This window comes from Peromyscus leucopus, chromosome 3 (assembly GCF_004664715.2).
Source record: "Peromyscus leucopus breed LL Stock chromosome 3, UCI_PerLeu_2.1, whole genome shotgun sequence".
Classification (NCBI taxonomy): domain Eukaryota; kingdom Metazoa; phylum Chordata; class Mammalia; order Rodentia; family Cricetidae; genus Peromyscus; species Peromyscus leucopus.
Genome location: NC_051065.1, coordinates 74,607,146 through 74,622,321, shown reverse-complemented (window position 1 = coordinate 74,622,321; position 15,176 = coordinate 74,607,146). Strand labels below are relative to the sequence as shown.

The following is a 15,176-nucleotide window of genomic DNA, read 5'->3' as shown; positions in this document are numbered from 1 at the left end:
ATGTATAGTATTGTAATTTTTTGATTAATCAATCCCTTCACTGGAATGAAGTGTCCTTTTTTTGTCTCTTCTGATTAGTTTCAGTTTGAAGTCTATTTTGCCAGATATTAGGATGACATGCCTGTTTGCTTCCTGATCTCATTTGTTTGGGATATTTTATTCTATGCTTTCACTTTAAGATTGTGCCTGTCTTTAAAGGTAAGACAGATTCCTACAGACAACAGAAAGGTGGATTTTATTTCTTAACCCATTCAGTTACTTTTGATTGGAGAGTTGTGGCTGTTAATCTTGATGTTTTATTGAAGATGTATGTTGGTGCTAGTTTTCTTTTCTCTGAGTTCTCAAGTCATGCTTTATGTTTCATTAATTATAGCTCTGTTTGTTTTTGTTGTAGAATTTCTGGGCTGTGCTCCTTCCTCTCTTCAGTTCAGAGTATTACCTCCAGTATTCTAGTTAACATTTTCTTTTGGTTGGATATGGTTTTTTTTAGGCTGTGGAAAGTTTTTATTTTTTTTTCAACTGTGGCAGATAGTTTTTCTGGATACAGTAGTTTAGGTTGGGAGCCCAAATCTTGTAGAACATGAAGTGCATTGCTCCAGGCTCTTCTGGCTTTCAAAGTCTCCACTGAGAAATCAATCACGATTCTGGTGGGTTTTCCCTGAGATGTGACTTGTGTTTTTTTCTTGTGCAGCATCCAGTAATTTCTCTTTGTTCTGTATATTTAGGTTTTTTAAACTATGATATGCCTTGTAGAGTTTCTTTTTTAGTGTTCTCTAGTTATGGTTCTGTGTGCTTCTTCTGTCTGTATTAGCATAGAATTCTTTAGTCTGGGAAGTTTCTTGTTAAAGATCTGGTCTATGACATTGTCTTGGGATTCTTCTCTCTCATCTATGCCTATAATTTGAAGATTTGGTCTTCATGGCCCACATTTCCCACAGGTTTCTTTCCTGTGCTTTCTAATTTTCATTCACATTCTTCACTGACTTGGTCTAGGTCTTCAGCTCTGCCTTTGTGTCTGATATTCTATCTTCTTCCCAATTCAATCTACTTGTAAGACTTCACTGAGGCTGGAGGAAGCAACTTACCAGGCAGAGGTGGCTGGTGAAAAAAGAGGGTTCCTAAGCTGTAGGTTCCAATCTGAACTTCTGCATCTGTAGGTGGCAGTGGGCAGGAGTGGGAAGATAAAATGTTAATGGAAAAGCGATTTTTCTTTTCTTTTTAAATTAATATTGGTATCCAGAACATGTAAGAATAAAATAGTAATAACAATTACATATTCATTTGTCCCCCCCAAAGTACATTTTGTCAGATTCTGTGTAAACAATTAGAGAAACGAAAGTAACAGTGCATCTTCCCAGAGAAACTCTACTGATTTTATTAAATCCTTTAGAACAATAGCCTCTTTTGAAATAACATATACTGACCCAGGCTGTCTACATTTTTAATGCCATGTCTTGACTAGATACCCACATTCTCAAGACCTGTGTCAAATAACCAAGCCCAGTATTTATCTTAGAGCTCTCATAGGAAGGGAGTCCCTGATATCTCAGTGAGGGCACATGTGTTTCTAAACATTAGATCACTACAATATATGCTATTTTTATTCTGTACCTTGGAACCATCAGGAGAGCATCAGATTCATTCTCTTATTCTTCTACCCATGCTGAAGCATCCAGTGATTTCCTGAACTAATAAGTCTGAGGAAATCATGGAGGGCAGTCAGGCTGTTTCAGGTCAGGATTCTGTGTCTCACAGACTTGTTTAGGAGGGCTTTCTTAGTCTTTGTGGTTCTAGTTTCTTCTTGGCTTCTCAAATCCAAAGACAGCACAAGCTATCTTGTGCAGAGATTGTGCCACACTAGTATGGATGCAGGACACTGCAGGGCTTACTGGCTTGGCAGGGGTGCCTGAGGCCCTGGCATTTGGAAAGGTGGCATTTTACTTAAAACAGAGAGTGAAAGCAGAGAGACACATGGAATCCTATGGGAAAGAACATGCTACACAGAGGAGTGAACACAGCGAAGGGGAAGGAAAGAGGAGCACCACCACTATTTACAGTGGTGTGACATGGATTAAAAAGAAAGATGAAGTGAGGGCAAGCGTGAGACCCAAGAGCCTGCCATGAGTATGAACTACAGCATCTTACTGTGTTTGGGGTCAGATGGGGGCATCCTGCGGGACAATGGCATAGGCGAGCCTTTTAGGGGTTATAGTCCCACATTCATCTATCATCTATCTATCTGTCTGTGTCTTTCTCTATCATCTATTGATCCATCCATCCATTTGTCTGACTAGCTCTGCTAGGATATGTGATCAGAGCATTTTGTTTGAACAGTGGTATGACGCTGATAGTGGATGCACTTGAATTAACTTAGAATAATTCTTCTACAATCTTAGCTTTTATTAGGGGTGTAAGAGAAAATGTACACATTGAAAATAACCCTTTAAAACAGCTGCCATAGTCTGAGACCAGAACAGTGAAATCTACACCTGGATAGAATCTAATAAATATCTCTTATTTACTTTATAAGAAAATTTATTAATTTTCTTATTATTAAAATATAAAACAAATGCTTATTAATATCCCAGAAAAATTCTAATTGGCAATTAAAATTAGGTTTTGTTTTGCAGTTTATCCTCTCTATTTTTTTTTCCTATTTAACGTTTTGCAGATTTTTGAGTCACCCGCTATATAGCTTTGATATTTTTGTTGATTCCATATGGAGGCAGCCATGGTATTTTTCTACTTGAAAATCTGGACTTGGGCACTGTTCTGTCCTCAGGCAAGCTGGATTACTTCTTTGAATCTGAGAAGTGGTTGAATCAGGGCATTAAAAAGAAGAATCCAAACCCAAGAAAAATGAACAAGAAGTATGTTTACAATGAGTTATGCTTAGAGTCATGCCAGGGCCAGACTCTTATGGTATCTGCCTGCTTGAGGCTCTGCTGATGACCTAAACAATATGAATGACAAACACATTTTAGAAGCTATATCATACACACTTGAACTTTTACCATTTCTTAAAAGCATGACCTTTAATCTAGATGGCTGTAAGAACCACACTGAGCACCTCTTGCCTGCAGGATGGTATGGGAAAGGCAGAGTAAGCAAGGATACTCTGTTTTAAAACCATCTCCAATTTCTGTAAGTGAAGTTTCTGAGATATCATTATCTACCGCCATGAAGCAAATAATGCTTATGTAGATTCTTGTGTGGCATGTTTTGCTTCAGGATTCAAAGCTAGCCAAGCTCCCCCTTGTCAGATGGAAAAAGCCTTAGCTCAAGGAGCAGGTAGGGAACACTTGCCTAAATATTTTCTCTAATCATCCTTAATGGGCCTAATTTCCATGTTAGTTTATGAATTATTCCTTTCAAAGCAAGTGAATTTAACAACATTTTTGTGGTCTTCAGAGTCAACTATGGATTTAGAATCAATGAAATTTAAAGCCACGATCATAAATACAATGCAGTATAGCAGCCTCTCTTATAATTTGTCTTCAGGGTCTTCATCTTCACACACTCTCTAGTCTTGCTGACGTTTGCTCAATTTCAGTTTAAGCTGAAAAACCAATACACAAATCTAAAATGCATAAACACACACAGGAAGTAGAGTGAGGAGAGGCTCCGGCGTGATTGACAAAGCAGGGCAAGAATGGCAGTGTGGCAGCTGTCCCTTTTCCAGAGATTAGTTGCACAGACAGTCATCCAAATGAGACTTCTATATAGCGAATATAAAATTTTGCCATACCACATCATGTTTTGTATATCATGCAGTAAAGGACAAAAGGGTGGGCAGAAATAGTTTTTAATCATTCTACCTTTTCCATATAATCTGCCTTACACTTATTGAGTTCACTTCCTTTCAACTAAGAAGTTACTTACTGACTATGCGCTATGTTCCAAGCATTGCTCCACACTCAAGAAATGTTAAAAATATAGACAGTTTCCTCCTCTCAAAGAGTCAGGTTTGTCAGAGAACACCATCCTCTCTGAGTAGCTATAGAAATGGACATCGTATGGTACAGCACCTTAAACAGAAATTACCCTAAGCAAGCATGTGTTTGCAGAGGCTGGGATGATGGCCAGGGGTCTGTAACCTCTTGGTCTTTTGCTGTTGATTTCATAGAATGATAATGAACTCACACATAGATTAAACACACAAACTTTCTTTACTGTATGTTGGCCGAAAAGTAGAGGAGGCTGGAGGTCCAAAGCCAGAGGGAACATTCATTCCTCTGTCTTACATTTAAGCAATGATTAGAAAGATGGGAAGGTCTTCTCCTCCTGGCCTTTAAATTCCTCCAAGACTCTGAATTCCATCTCTGGAACAAGTCTGGATAGTAGACCACTGATAATAACCCAGGCTACCCAGGATAGCAGGAAGCTGTCACAGTCCTTGTTGGCTAACCAGGTTTAATGATGATGCTTTCAAGCAAATTTCAGCCAGCTTCCTTTGAACCAACATGTCTTATTTAAACAAAACAAAACAAAACAACAACATACCCTCTAGTTCAACCTTATGCCATCTATCATAACAAAACTGGATTTTGCAGGCAAGGGCCCAGGGATACATGTGAATGTCCTGAGTGCAATGAAGGCCATCTACAAGGAGTCTCATTATGTCTAACCTTAAGCTGATAATGGCAGGGCCTGAGCGCTAAGAACAGAGATCCAGCTCTCAATTCCCTTGTGGACCGAACTGTATCGGCCAAGGGAAAATTCTGTTCCTCAGTGTGAGCCACTGTCCTGCCTCCTTCCCTTCCTGCCAAGTCTTCAGCACTACCAATATAGGAGAGCAAGCGACTGGCCCAAGATTTTCTTTCTTCTATTATTTCTCCCAAATGGGTGCAGTTGCTAATGGAGGGTAAACATAGCAAGCACCAAGCCCCAAATAGAGAGGAGCAGCGGGAGGTCTGGATCAATGGCCCCTGGAAAACTGAGAATTGGCTGTAATTACTATAGACAGAAGGGGCTCTCCTAGCTCCTAACTAGTTTTCTGCCTAATTTTGGCTAAGTCTTATTTAGGAGAGGATTCTTAGAGTTGAAGGGGAAGCTTACCTTGTCCTAAGATGCCTCCAAAGCCTTCTGTCCATGAGGCTGTTACCCTTCCTGAAGACCAGAACTCTGTACTGTCATTCCTTTGGGGCTCTGCACAGAAGGGAGCTTTTCACACAGGGAAGGATGAAACACCATTGCCGGCCAGCCTTGCAGGCGATAGTATTGCTCTAAATTCCCCCCCAGACCCATGAGGTTACATGGAATAGAGTTCACTGGGTGAAAAAAAAATCCCAATATTGTGTATTTCCACTAATTTAATACTGTTTCCGTCTATGTTTTCTTCCTCGGCTTTTACTCTGGATCCATTTGCATGATGATTTGGGCTGGGGAACGTCTTGTCTAGAATGTCTTTAGGAGGCTTCTGTAAATGGGGCAAACATTCTGGGCAAGTTTTTCTTTGCATGGAAACAAGATTAGACTGATCTGATTTCTTCCGATTCCACTGACCCTTGACATTCATGGGTCAGACTATCAGCCACTGTCCCTATCGGTTACAAAATAAAGTGGCTTATTAAGCACATTGCTGGAGCTGAATGCCTATAGACTCAGTTTAAAGAGCCCTTATGTCTGTCTGTACGCGTGTCCGTGCTTAAGGTTTTCCGCTGAGATTTTCCTTGCGAATAGAACGAATCTTGTTTTGGGGAGAGGAGGTCTCCTGGCTCCCAATTGGTTTCCTGCCACAACCAGTCTGGAGTGTTCCACTGCACTTCTTGACTTTTTGCCCGCAGCGTTCCTCCTCTGGAGGCGTGAGGGTGGAGGGGAGGGAAGGCAGCATTGACGCCTTTCTTTTTCTCTTTCTTTCAGATCCCGAAGAGTAGCAAAGACCTCACGTAGACTGAGGCTGCCAGTGTCTCGCGCCATTTTAGCTGAGCTTCTTCATTCTCCTTCTTCCTCAAAGACCCATGTGTGGGAAGGCGTACAGCTTTCAAAACCACGGCCCACATTTGGCCTTCCCTCACGCTGTCTCCTCCCAGGGGCCTCTCGGGGTTGGCTTGTGGTCTTAGAATTATGGGGGATTCCCCCGCCTGATCACACGAACCCCATTGGAGGTTTGTTTTGTTTTGTTTTGCCCCGCTCCCGAAGCAGCAATCAAACACGAAAGACCATTTTTCAATAATTTGGCTTTCACAGCACCTGTCGAGCCTGGTGAAAAACCGACGTCCTGGATGTGCTGAATGAGGCCTGGAAAAGCCCCTCACACAGTGACTGCAATTTTTGATTTTGTTAGTGCTGTTAACTTAGAGGTGGCCCTGCATACTGGCTCATGATGGTGACTATAGCCAGGCTGGCCTTCATCACAGCTAAAATGAAATGCCAATCTCTGGTTCTTTTTTTTCCAGTTGATAACGTTCACTTTGTCAGTTTATTTTAAGGTTTAAAATTTGTTTTTATGGTTTTTTTTCCATTTGTATAATATGAAATCGTTTGTCTTTTAAGAGGAGATTATCTTATAGGTATATGTATTTGATGCTTAATTTATTATCTGTAAATTCATGAATATAAACCTTAATGTGTTAGCTGATGACCACACTGTCAGTGGGTTCCCCAGTATTTTCACTGGGTACCTTTCATCACGAAGAGGTCACTGAAATGTTAACCACTTCCTGGTCCTCTTCTTTTGGGTATCTGTAAGTTGACTTCATTACTTTATAAACCTTTTAGAAAGGGAAGTGATAAGGGACACAGAATCAGAGAGATATGTCAGATAATAATTTTCATTTTAGTGAGATTTTAACACCATGAAGAAGTTGATTAATAGCACAAATAGACAATAAGGATAATAGATATGGCAGAGAAAGGGAATAAAAATAGATTATCCTGTAGCCAAACAAAACGGAATTCAGTGGAGTGCAAAGAAAATGGGATTTTTCTCTCCCACACTGTGATTTGGACATGAATGGTTTTTTTATTACTTAGTTTTAGGTCCCTTCTGAAAGTAAAACATGTCATATAGAATAAATGACAGGAAGAAAGTGAGCTAGGTAATGGGCTTGAATGAATTCTATAGATTTCATTTCTAAATTAAAGTATAGAGACAGATATTTTAAAGTATCTGTATTGCAGGAAGAAGTTATTGGTATTTCTTCAGCAGTTAGAGAAGACTGTATGTGTTCCTTATGACCTCTTGGCTCATAGAAACAGGTTTCAGCAGGAAGATGTGAAGAAAGTTGTTGCCTGGAACACAGAGTACCTGATGCTGACACAGCTTTTCTCTGTTTGTTCCACATTTGGCCTCATCACAACACCAATACTTCTCCATTGCTCTGCCTGCTTTCCTAACCGTACATCATGAGATTTGATATTTAAATGACTTGGGAACATAAAGGATCGGGTGTATGAATAGAACAAGCCATGTAATGTGTAATTATTGCAATACGAGGCAATTTGATAGGCTTTGATATCAGGGAGACAGTAAGGAAGAGTGAGAATCTTGGGGAATTGCTGAGGGTGGCTGTTGAGGAAAAGCATGGATGGTCAGGGATGAGTGAGGCTGGGTATGAGGACCGGTGAGGTAGATGCTGTCATAAGAAGGCAGCAGCTCATTATGATGGGCTATGTTTGTACTGTGTAAGAATGGAGATTTCAGGTTTTAAACATTGGCATCTAACTCAGATGCTTATACTGTCCCAGTCAAACAAAATGTGCTTATGAGCTGCATGCAGTCCAAGGGTCATCAGATTGCAAACTGTGTTCTTGAAGGTAGAATGATTATATATGTCAGTTAAACACAATCAAGTACATGCCAGTTTATGTCTCTGGAATATGGGCCTTTTACCTCACATCTATTCTGTATTTTTTGTATGTGAAGCACTTGGGCAGTTGATACTGATGCCCACTGCTTCATTTTTTTAAACCTAGAAAACAACACTAAACAATATTGGAAAAAGAAATAGGAATATAGCCATTTTTTCTAGAACCAATGGAGATAGAAATATTTTAAATTTGCTGTTAGCCATTGATCAGTTGAAAAGGACTGGGAGGAGAGCTTCATGCCGTTATACTTTGTTTAGAACACTCAGGTGGTACAAAAGCTCTGCTAACATAGTCTTACTTTTTAATTTCTCAAGTGTTAAGGCACATTGAATAAAAACACAGAGTCATTTGTTTAAAAACATGCAAAACACATTACTGTGCTCTGAACTGATCCTAGACCCAATAACACAGTAGAATAGTTATTCCAGGTCAGAATCCAGAGGAAGAAATACTAATTACAAAGCCGTAGCATGTTTTTTTGTGGGTTTTACTTTTCTTGAAAAGGCTTCTTTCGAGTTTAGCATCAACATTCCACCAGCATTATCCCACTGCCCCCATCACTCATCTGGCTCTGGCTTATGCACACAGCACAGCCTTGCACACCAGAGTTGCAATGAGAAACTGTGGACACAGCAGTGGCCTCATGCTCATTAGTATTATAACAAAACACAAGCCTTTCCTGTTCCTGGGTGTAACATGATAACTGGAGCCAACACTTGAGCTGCATCTTCACATCACCAAACAAGCCTATATCCAAGCTGTGCCACTGTGGGGGGGCTGATCGTAGGGGAGAGTAACTGATCCTCACAGAATTCAGTATTTTATTTCTTACTCTTAGCTGCCTTTCCTAGTCTGTGAGTCCTAATAGCTTATGGCAGCAGTTAAAAGATGCATTTTTAAACCATTAATGCACTTTCTTCCACAGGCCATTTTGTTCTCGGGGTTTTCTAAAAACTATGAAAACCATCTGAGAAGATTCTACACACTCATACCCTTAACCACTAAAGTCATGCTAAATACCAAAGCCAAAGACAACCTAGTGTTATGGATTCATCTCACGTGCAGAATCTCAGACATTCTGTTTTCCACCTCCAGAAAGTATAAAAATGAGAAGGAAATGGTACTATTACCATAAAATGAGAGAGAGGGAGAGAGAGAGAGAGAGAGAGAGAGAGAGAGAGAGAGAGAGAGAGAGAGAGAGAGAGAGAGAGAGAGAGAGAGAGAGAAAGGGGAGACTATTTTGCACTCTGCATTACAGGAGCTGGGAGCTCTCTCTTATCTCACAGGTCACTTTTCCATAGATCGACATAGATGGAGTAGGTAGGTAGATGGATGGTTAGAGAGCTAATGTATATTTTCTTCCATTTTTTGTTAATGTCAAAGTAGAGATTTTGATAATGAGAAAACATTTTGTAATGTTCTTTCACTGAGGGTGAGGAAACCAATTAATAAAAAAGCAGAAAATCATTTCTTGTAATGAGACAGAGAAGATTCCAGGATTGGAAGTCTGAGTGTAGCATAATTTTCCAAATAAAGGAGGTCAGAGGAGTTCCTTTTCTTCCAGTCAGACACTTCATTCTAACTTTGAGATCCTGCCCCCCTCACTGCATGACTTACAATCCTGGTCTGTCACAGTGCCTAGCACCCAGCCAACACTCAGGAAGCATGAGCAGAACTTTCAGGTGGGATTATACCATTCCCTTTCAATGCAAAGTTCAAATTTCCTTCACCATGTATTCAGCATCTTGTCATCCACATGGCTGCATTCAGGAGACCTGCATTCTGGGTAAAAGCAGACATACTCTAGTTACACTAATATACCTAGTTATCACAAGGGAGAGGAAACATCAGGCTATTGGGGGAAATTGTTAAAGCCAACAAGTACATGAAAATAGATTAAAATAGTTCCTGTGGCCTTTAAATTTGAGAAGGAACAAAAATAAATAAGTATAATTAATGAAATGAAGTTCTTCTGAGAATGATGAGCCGAGGATGATGGCACTGACCTACCTGAAACACTCATGACTCTGCTTAGAACCCAGGCTGAAATTTGGACTTTCTTGGAGCAAATAGGAAATACTATCCATTCAGCATGAGAAACCACTGCACGGTCTACTCTGCCAGTGTGGTGGGCACAGAGCCAAGCTGCAGTGGAGCCGAGTGCTACAGAACATAATGTTTCAATAATGGTGTTATATTGGTTCTTATTCTCGAACAAATGGGAAATTATACTTGTAATTCATCAACAGCAACCCGTGATTAAAGGCCTCATTATCACTGAGAAAGTCAGCATAATGAGAAGCCAGTAATGGGCAGCAACAAATGCTCCTGTGAAACCAGAGACACTGGGAGGCACAGAGGTGGCACTGGAGTCTGGATGTAACCAGGGCCATCTACAGATTTGGCTAGATTGTTAACAACCGTGAGTCTAGTGAGGTTAGAAAATGGGAGGTTCTCGTTGGATGTTTGTAAGTGGAAGATGTTCTCCTGGAGAACGCCAGTGATGAGCAAGAACTGCTACCTATAAGAACTTGTTTTCACAGGAAGCAGTGGTGAGGGGCAGTGGGAGACCTGGACTGAAAAGTTCATGGTCAGCTTTAAAGATTAAGTCCTAATTACCTTCTTATATCATCCCCCCTTCCCATTTTCATTTAAAATACTGGCACCTATATTAGAGATGAATTACCATTATTTCTGGCTTCTGTTCAAGTGAAAGCGGGTTAATACTGGCAATAGCAGGATTCCTTGAGACACTTGTTCTGGAACTCAGTGGCCATGGCAGAGCCAGAGCAGTGGGAATGGTGGGACCTATCAGCTCACCCAGGGTGCACTTGTCCAGCTTCTCCTGGGGATTCCTCTACCTTCTGGGTAATTGTTGGCTGTAACAGTTCAGTCAGTGTCACTATGGGATGTCTTTCCTGGAGTGGTCAGCTTTGAGACTCTGAGACTCCCACATGCGTTCTTCACAGGAGCTGATGTCTATGCTCGCAAAGCACTCATGGGCAAGCTCACGAGAGCTCTGTGACTGGAATGGCTTTTAAACAAGTGCTCAGGTAGCACAACCTTGCTTACCTTTGCTCCTCTTGTGTGCTCTATCCTAGGGAGGGGGCTTTGTATACTGCTACTCTTGTCTTCAAAGAGGTATATGTGTGATATGTGTGATGGTATAAAAGTAATCACAGGTTAATATATATAACTTACATATACAGTGAAAATCTACAGCCATACATATCATCCAGTGATGGACTCTAGAAACAGACTGTAGAGAATGACTTTCCTTCCCCGCCCCTTGCTTCTATGATATTTTATACAATTTTATATGCTGTAAAAATTTGAAATATTTTTGCTATTTTCATTTGTAGATCATGGCTAGGGTTTTATCAGCTCTTGTGCACCCTGTACAGCGACACACACCCCGCCCTGCACCACTTTTGAAGTATCCTCGCCCTGCTTCATGCCCTCCCCTTGGTGGTTCCTTTCTTGTCTCTCATTTTCTGGCATTTCCTGAGTCTCTTTAGTTGATTCTGCCCACATAAGCCATTCTACTTGCAGTATCATTAGAGCACACAGAAACACCAAATAGTGGGGGGTGGGGGTGAGGCATATTTCCAGTGTAATCCGAGTGAGGAAGTGTTCTATGTTAAAGGCAAGGCAGAGGTCAGTCGGTGGGGAGTAAGGGGTAGATTGGTGAAGAGAAGCAAGGAAAGGGGGGTTTAAATGGAGGAAAGGATTCAAAACAAGGTGAAGCACTTCTAGGGTAATACAATGTCATTGTCTTCCTTGACTGTGGGACAATTCTTTTTTTTTTTTTTTTTCCTGTCACAGGGTTTTTTTTCCCTCTGGGTGTGAAGTTTTTACCATGAGTCTATAGACTTATTCCTTGTAGGGAGCTCCCCTGGTCCTGGCTGTGTGGGAATGGAAAGTGAAGATCCTAAGCCTTAGACTTTGCTGCTGTTCAGATCCAGAGAGCTAGGTGTGTGGGGAGTGTCTGAAACAGTATCCAAAACACTTCGCAGAACTCTGAAGAAGGCGGTCAGCCAGTCTTCCAGACTTTTCCCCAGGTCATAGTTGTTGGGGGAAGTTAAGAAACCTATGGTTGCCGGGTGGTGGTGGTGGTGGTGGTGGTGGTGGTGGTGGTGGTGCATGCCTTTAATCCCAGCACTTGGGAGGCAGAGCCAGGCGGATCTCTGTGAGTTCAAGGCCAGCCTGGTCTACAGAGCGAGATCCAGAATAGGCACCAAAACTACACAGAGAAACCCTGTCTCGAAAAACAAAAATCAAACAAACAAACAAACAAATAAAGAAACCTATGATTGTATACTGCAGATGTCTTTCCAAAAAGAAGACAGAGAAGAGAATGGCTTGTCTTTACTTGGTGGCACAGTATCATGTACCTCCCTGATGTGAGTGAGTCTCAGTCAGACACAATGCGGGTTTAAGCTTGCATTTCTGTATCACAGGGCACGGGGAGGACCATCCACTCTAAGAAAGAGCATCCTGGTCCCTATGGTGCTGCTGCTTCCTGCTCAAAGTTGTTCACACACTGTCACATCACACCTCCAAATGCAAAATCCAAGCATGGGATTCATGTAAAACAGAGAGTGCCAAACTGCTGTTAAAAACATTACAAATCTGTTTATTGTAAATCTTTATTGCACAGAGAGCCTGATAATTCTTCATGTCTAATTCCCTCTAGCATCTAGTAATAAATAAGTAATTGTATGTTCTTCTAATTGTCAAATAAAAACATGACTTAACCTCTTAATTGGAATTTGAGAAAATAAAAAGGCTGCTTTTTTCTTGTAATTGTTGGTTGTTGTGGTCCACGTTTTATGCCAGATTTAGGGCTGCCAGAACACGCTCTCCCCTCTAGCACTCCTGAATCCTGGGCAGAGCTCAAGTGGCAGCTACTTGTACTGCTCAGTGGTGGGTATTCACAGAGCATGACTGTGTTTGTGTAGTTGTTGTGGGCTGAAGGTTGTGTTAAATGGATTATCAGAAGCTAAGGTTCTTGGAGTTAGGCTGGCTTCCAAGTTATTTTTCACTGAGTACAATATTCCTGGGTGCCAACTTTCAAATTCTAAACTGTATTTTCTTTCTCCATCCTTGAAAATGTTTTCCTGCTCTTCAGAATAGACTAGCATTAGTCTGGTCATTATCCTTGTCTTTGAGGACAGAAACCACTTACTATCATATAAGATCTGTACCCAGCTGCTAACTTCAAAGTGGCCACTAAGAGGCACCCCCTTGTGGTGATGAAGTGTACCACACAATTACTACTCAGTGTAACTTGGCATATTATTCTTGCACAATAACTCTGTTGGATTACTACACGCCTTCTAAATTATAGCCTTTAGTGATGCACTTCTGCCCTGTGGGATTTGCTTGTTTTATAATAAAATTGCTGTTACCGGATCATTGATAAGAACTTAAAGTCACTTGTACTACACCAGCCCACAATTAATCACTGTCGGTATTCCACTGTTTCCTTAAGGTCTTTGACTGTGCATATTTACACAGTTAAGGCCATACAGTGTACTTAAGTAATTATTATGGCTCATTCATATAATATTGGCATGTAAGCATTTTCCTGTTTTTTAAACCTCCTCATTAATATAATTTCATTGCAAGCATAATACATTTCATCTTGCAGTTCTAGTAAAGCTTACTTAACTTCCTCTCTCCTATTGATCAATGAAGTTAGATATTTTTATTTTAGCATTTTAATTTTAAATAACAAAAATGAATCTGTTCATATATTAGGTTTTGTCACACTTTGGAATATCTTCACTGGACAATTTGCTAAATGTACAGTTATAGGGCCAAAGGTTGTTAAATATTCTGGGCATGTCTAATGTCAGAGAACATTCAAATGTTAAAGAGCTATATTTCAATAGCATAAAATGCTGATGTGTGAAAAGCTCTTATTTTTGGTTCTTTGTGGTGAGCAGACAATCAAGTCTCACCAGAGCAAACAGAACTGACAGTGTGCTGTGGAGAAAGTCCACTTAACACTGCAGGTATGAGCTCTGGGTATTTATACCTAGAGGACAACCCCTTGAGATATTCCAAACTTTCAGTGATTCCTTAACTAGGAGGAAAACCTGATACCCTCCCTTTTAGGATATAAAATGACATGAGTGATCATTTGTCTGAGATAACAGCCCGCTACCATAAACCGACTGAAACACAAAGGTGGCAGCAGATATACTAAGCACCAGTGACCAGAAAGTTATGACTATCATAAGGACAGGCATTTATAACACAATAAAACAAATTGATTTAAAATGTCTACTATGTCAACATCCTTTCCCACCATGGCCTTTCCATACCCATGCTGCCCTGTGGCATCTGGTTGTATTTACAACAATACTGCTATTATCATACTGTTCATAATGATGATATTTGGGCTCACAGGGCTCTGAAATCATTCTTTTCACAGCAGGCTTGTGCTTGGCCATGCTACCCTATTTTGTAGAAAGAAAATGAGTTGTTTGAGGTAAGTCATGAATCACTTGGGTTTCTCACTAACCTCAGGCTGTCCTGCTTTAGGTGTGTGTGTTCACTTTGTGGGTGGCAGCCTTGACTGTCACCTCCATCTCTGCCCCCTTCCCAGTCTCTTAAATAATTGAATTCATTGCATTTTGGTTGAACTAGCCAAGGATATTAATTTGAAATATTTGAGGGCCATTCGTTTGTCAAAAGACACCAGTCACATAAGCTGCCTTGGTGACATTTCTGCCCTGAGCTGACTGATTATATTGTTTACTTTCTAAACATTCACTGTAGATCAAGAACAATTTAATTCCTGCCTTTGAAGTTCCCATTTCCCGAAGATGACATATTTCCATTGCATGTGTACATTGCATTATTACACACACACACACACACACACACACACACACACACACACACACACATTCCTTTAGAATAAAAACCAAGTGGTAATGAACACTGTTACACCTCAGTGTTTACAAAGCACTCTTACATAACTATCAAAATTGTATCCTGAAATTGATGTTTTCAAAGCGTAATAGTTGAGGAAAATGAAGTAAAGTTTGTGTCAATATACTTGCTTATTCTTTGATATATCTTACCCACTTATAAAATAGTTGAGAATTCTAAAGTTTCATAAATTGAATATACTCTTTAAATTAAGAAAGCAGAGTAAATGCTGGGAAGATGGATGGCACAGTTGGTAAAGTACTCATCCTGAGAACATAAAAACATGAGCTTGGTTTCCAAAACTCACATTAAAGAAAAGCTAGGTGGTATGGTACGTGTTTTTAAACCCAGCACTTGAGAGGTGAAGATAGGTGGAACTCTGGAACTTGCTGGCCAGCCAGCCTAGCCTACTGTTTTGA

The 15,176-nt window shown here is 40.5% G+C and overlaps 1 protein-coding gene across 5 annotated transcripts in view; it reads left to right on the top strand.

Moving 5' to 3' along the window:
• Pde1c (phosphodiesterase 1C) overlaps positions 1–15,176 on the top strand; it is a 413,422-nt gene that overhangs the window by 364,453 nt on the left and 33,793 nt on the right. Inside the window, exon 18 of one of the 5 annotated variants that reach the window (XM_028864094.2) lies at positions 5,863–8,218. The exons of the other annotated variants lie outside the window; for them this stretch is intronic. Within the exon in view, the coding sequence (XP_028719927.1) occupies positions 5,863–5,876 (14 nt within the window). The 3' untranslated portion in view covers positions 5,877–8,218. Of the gene's footprint in view, positions 1–5,862; positions 8,219–15,176 lie in introns of those variants that run through there. 5 annotated transcript variants of the gene reach the window in all.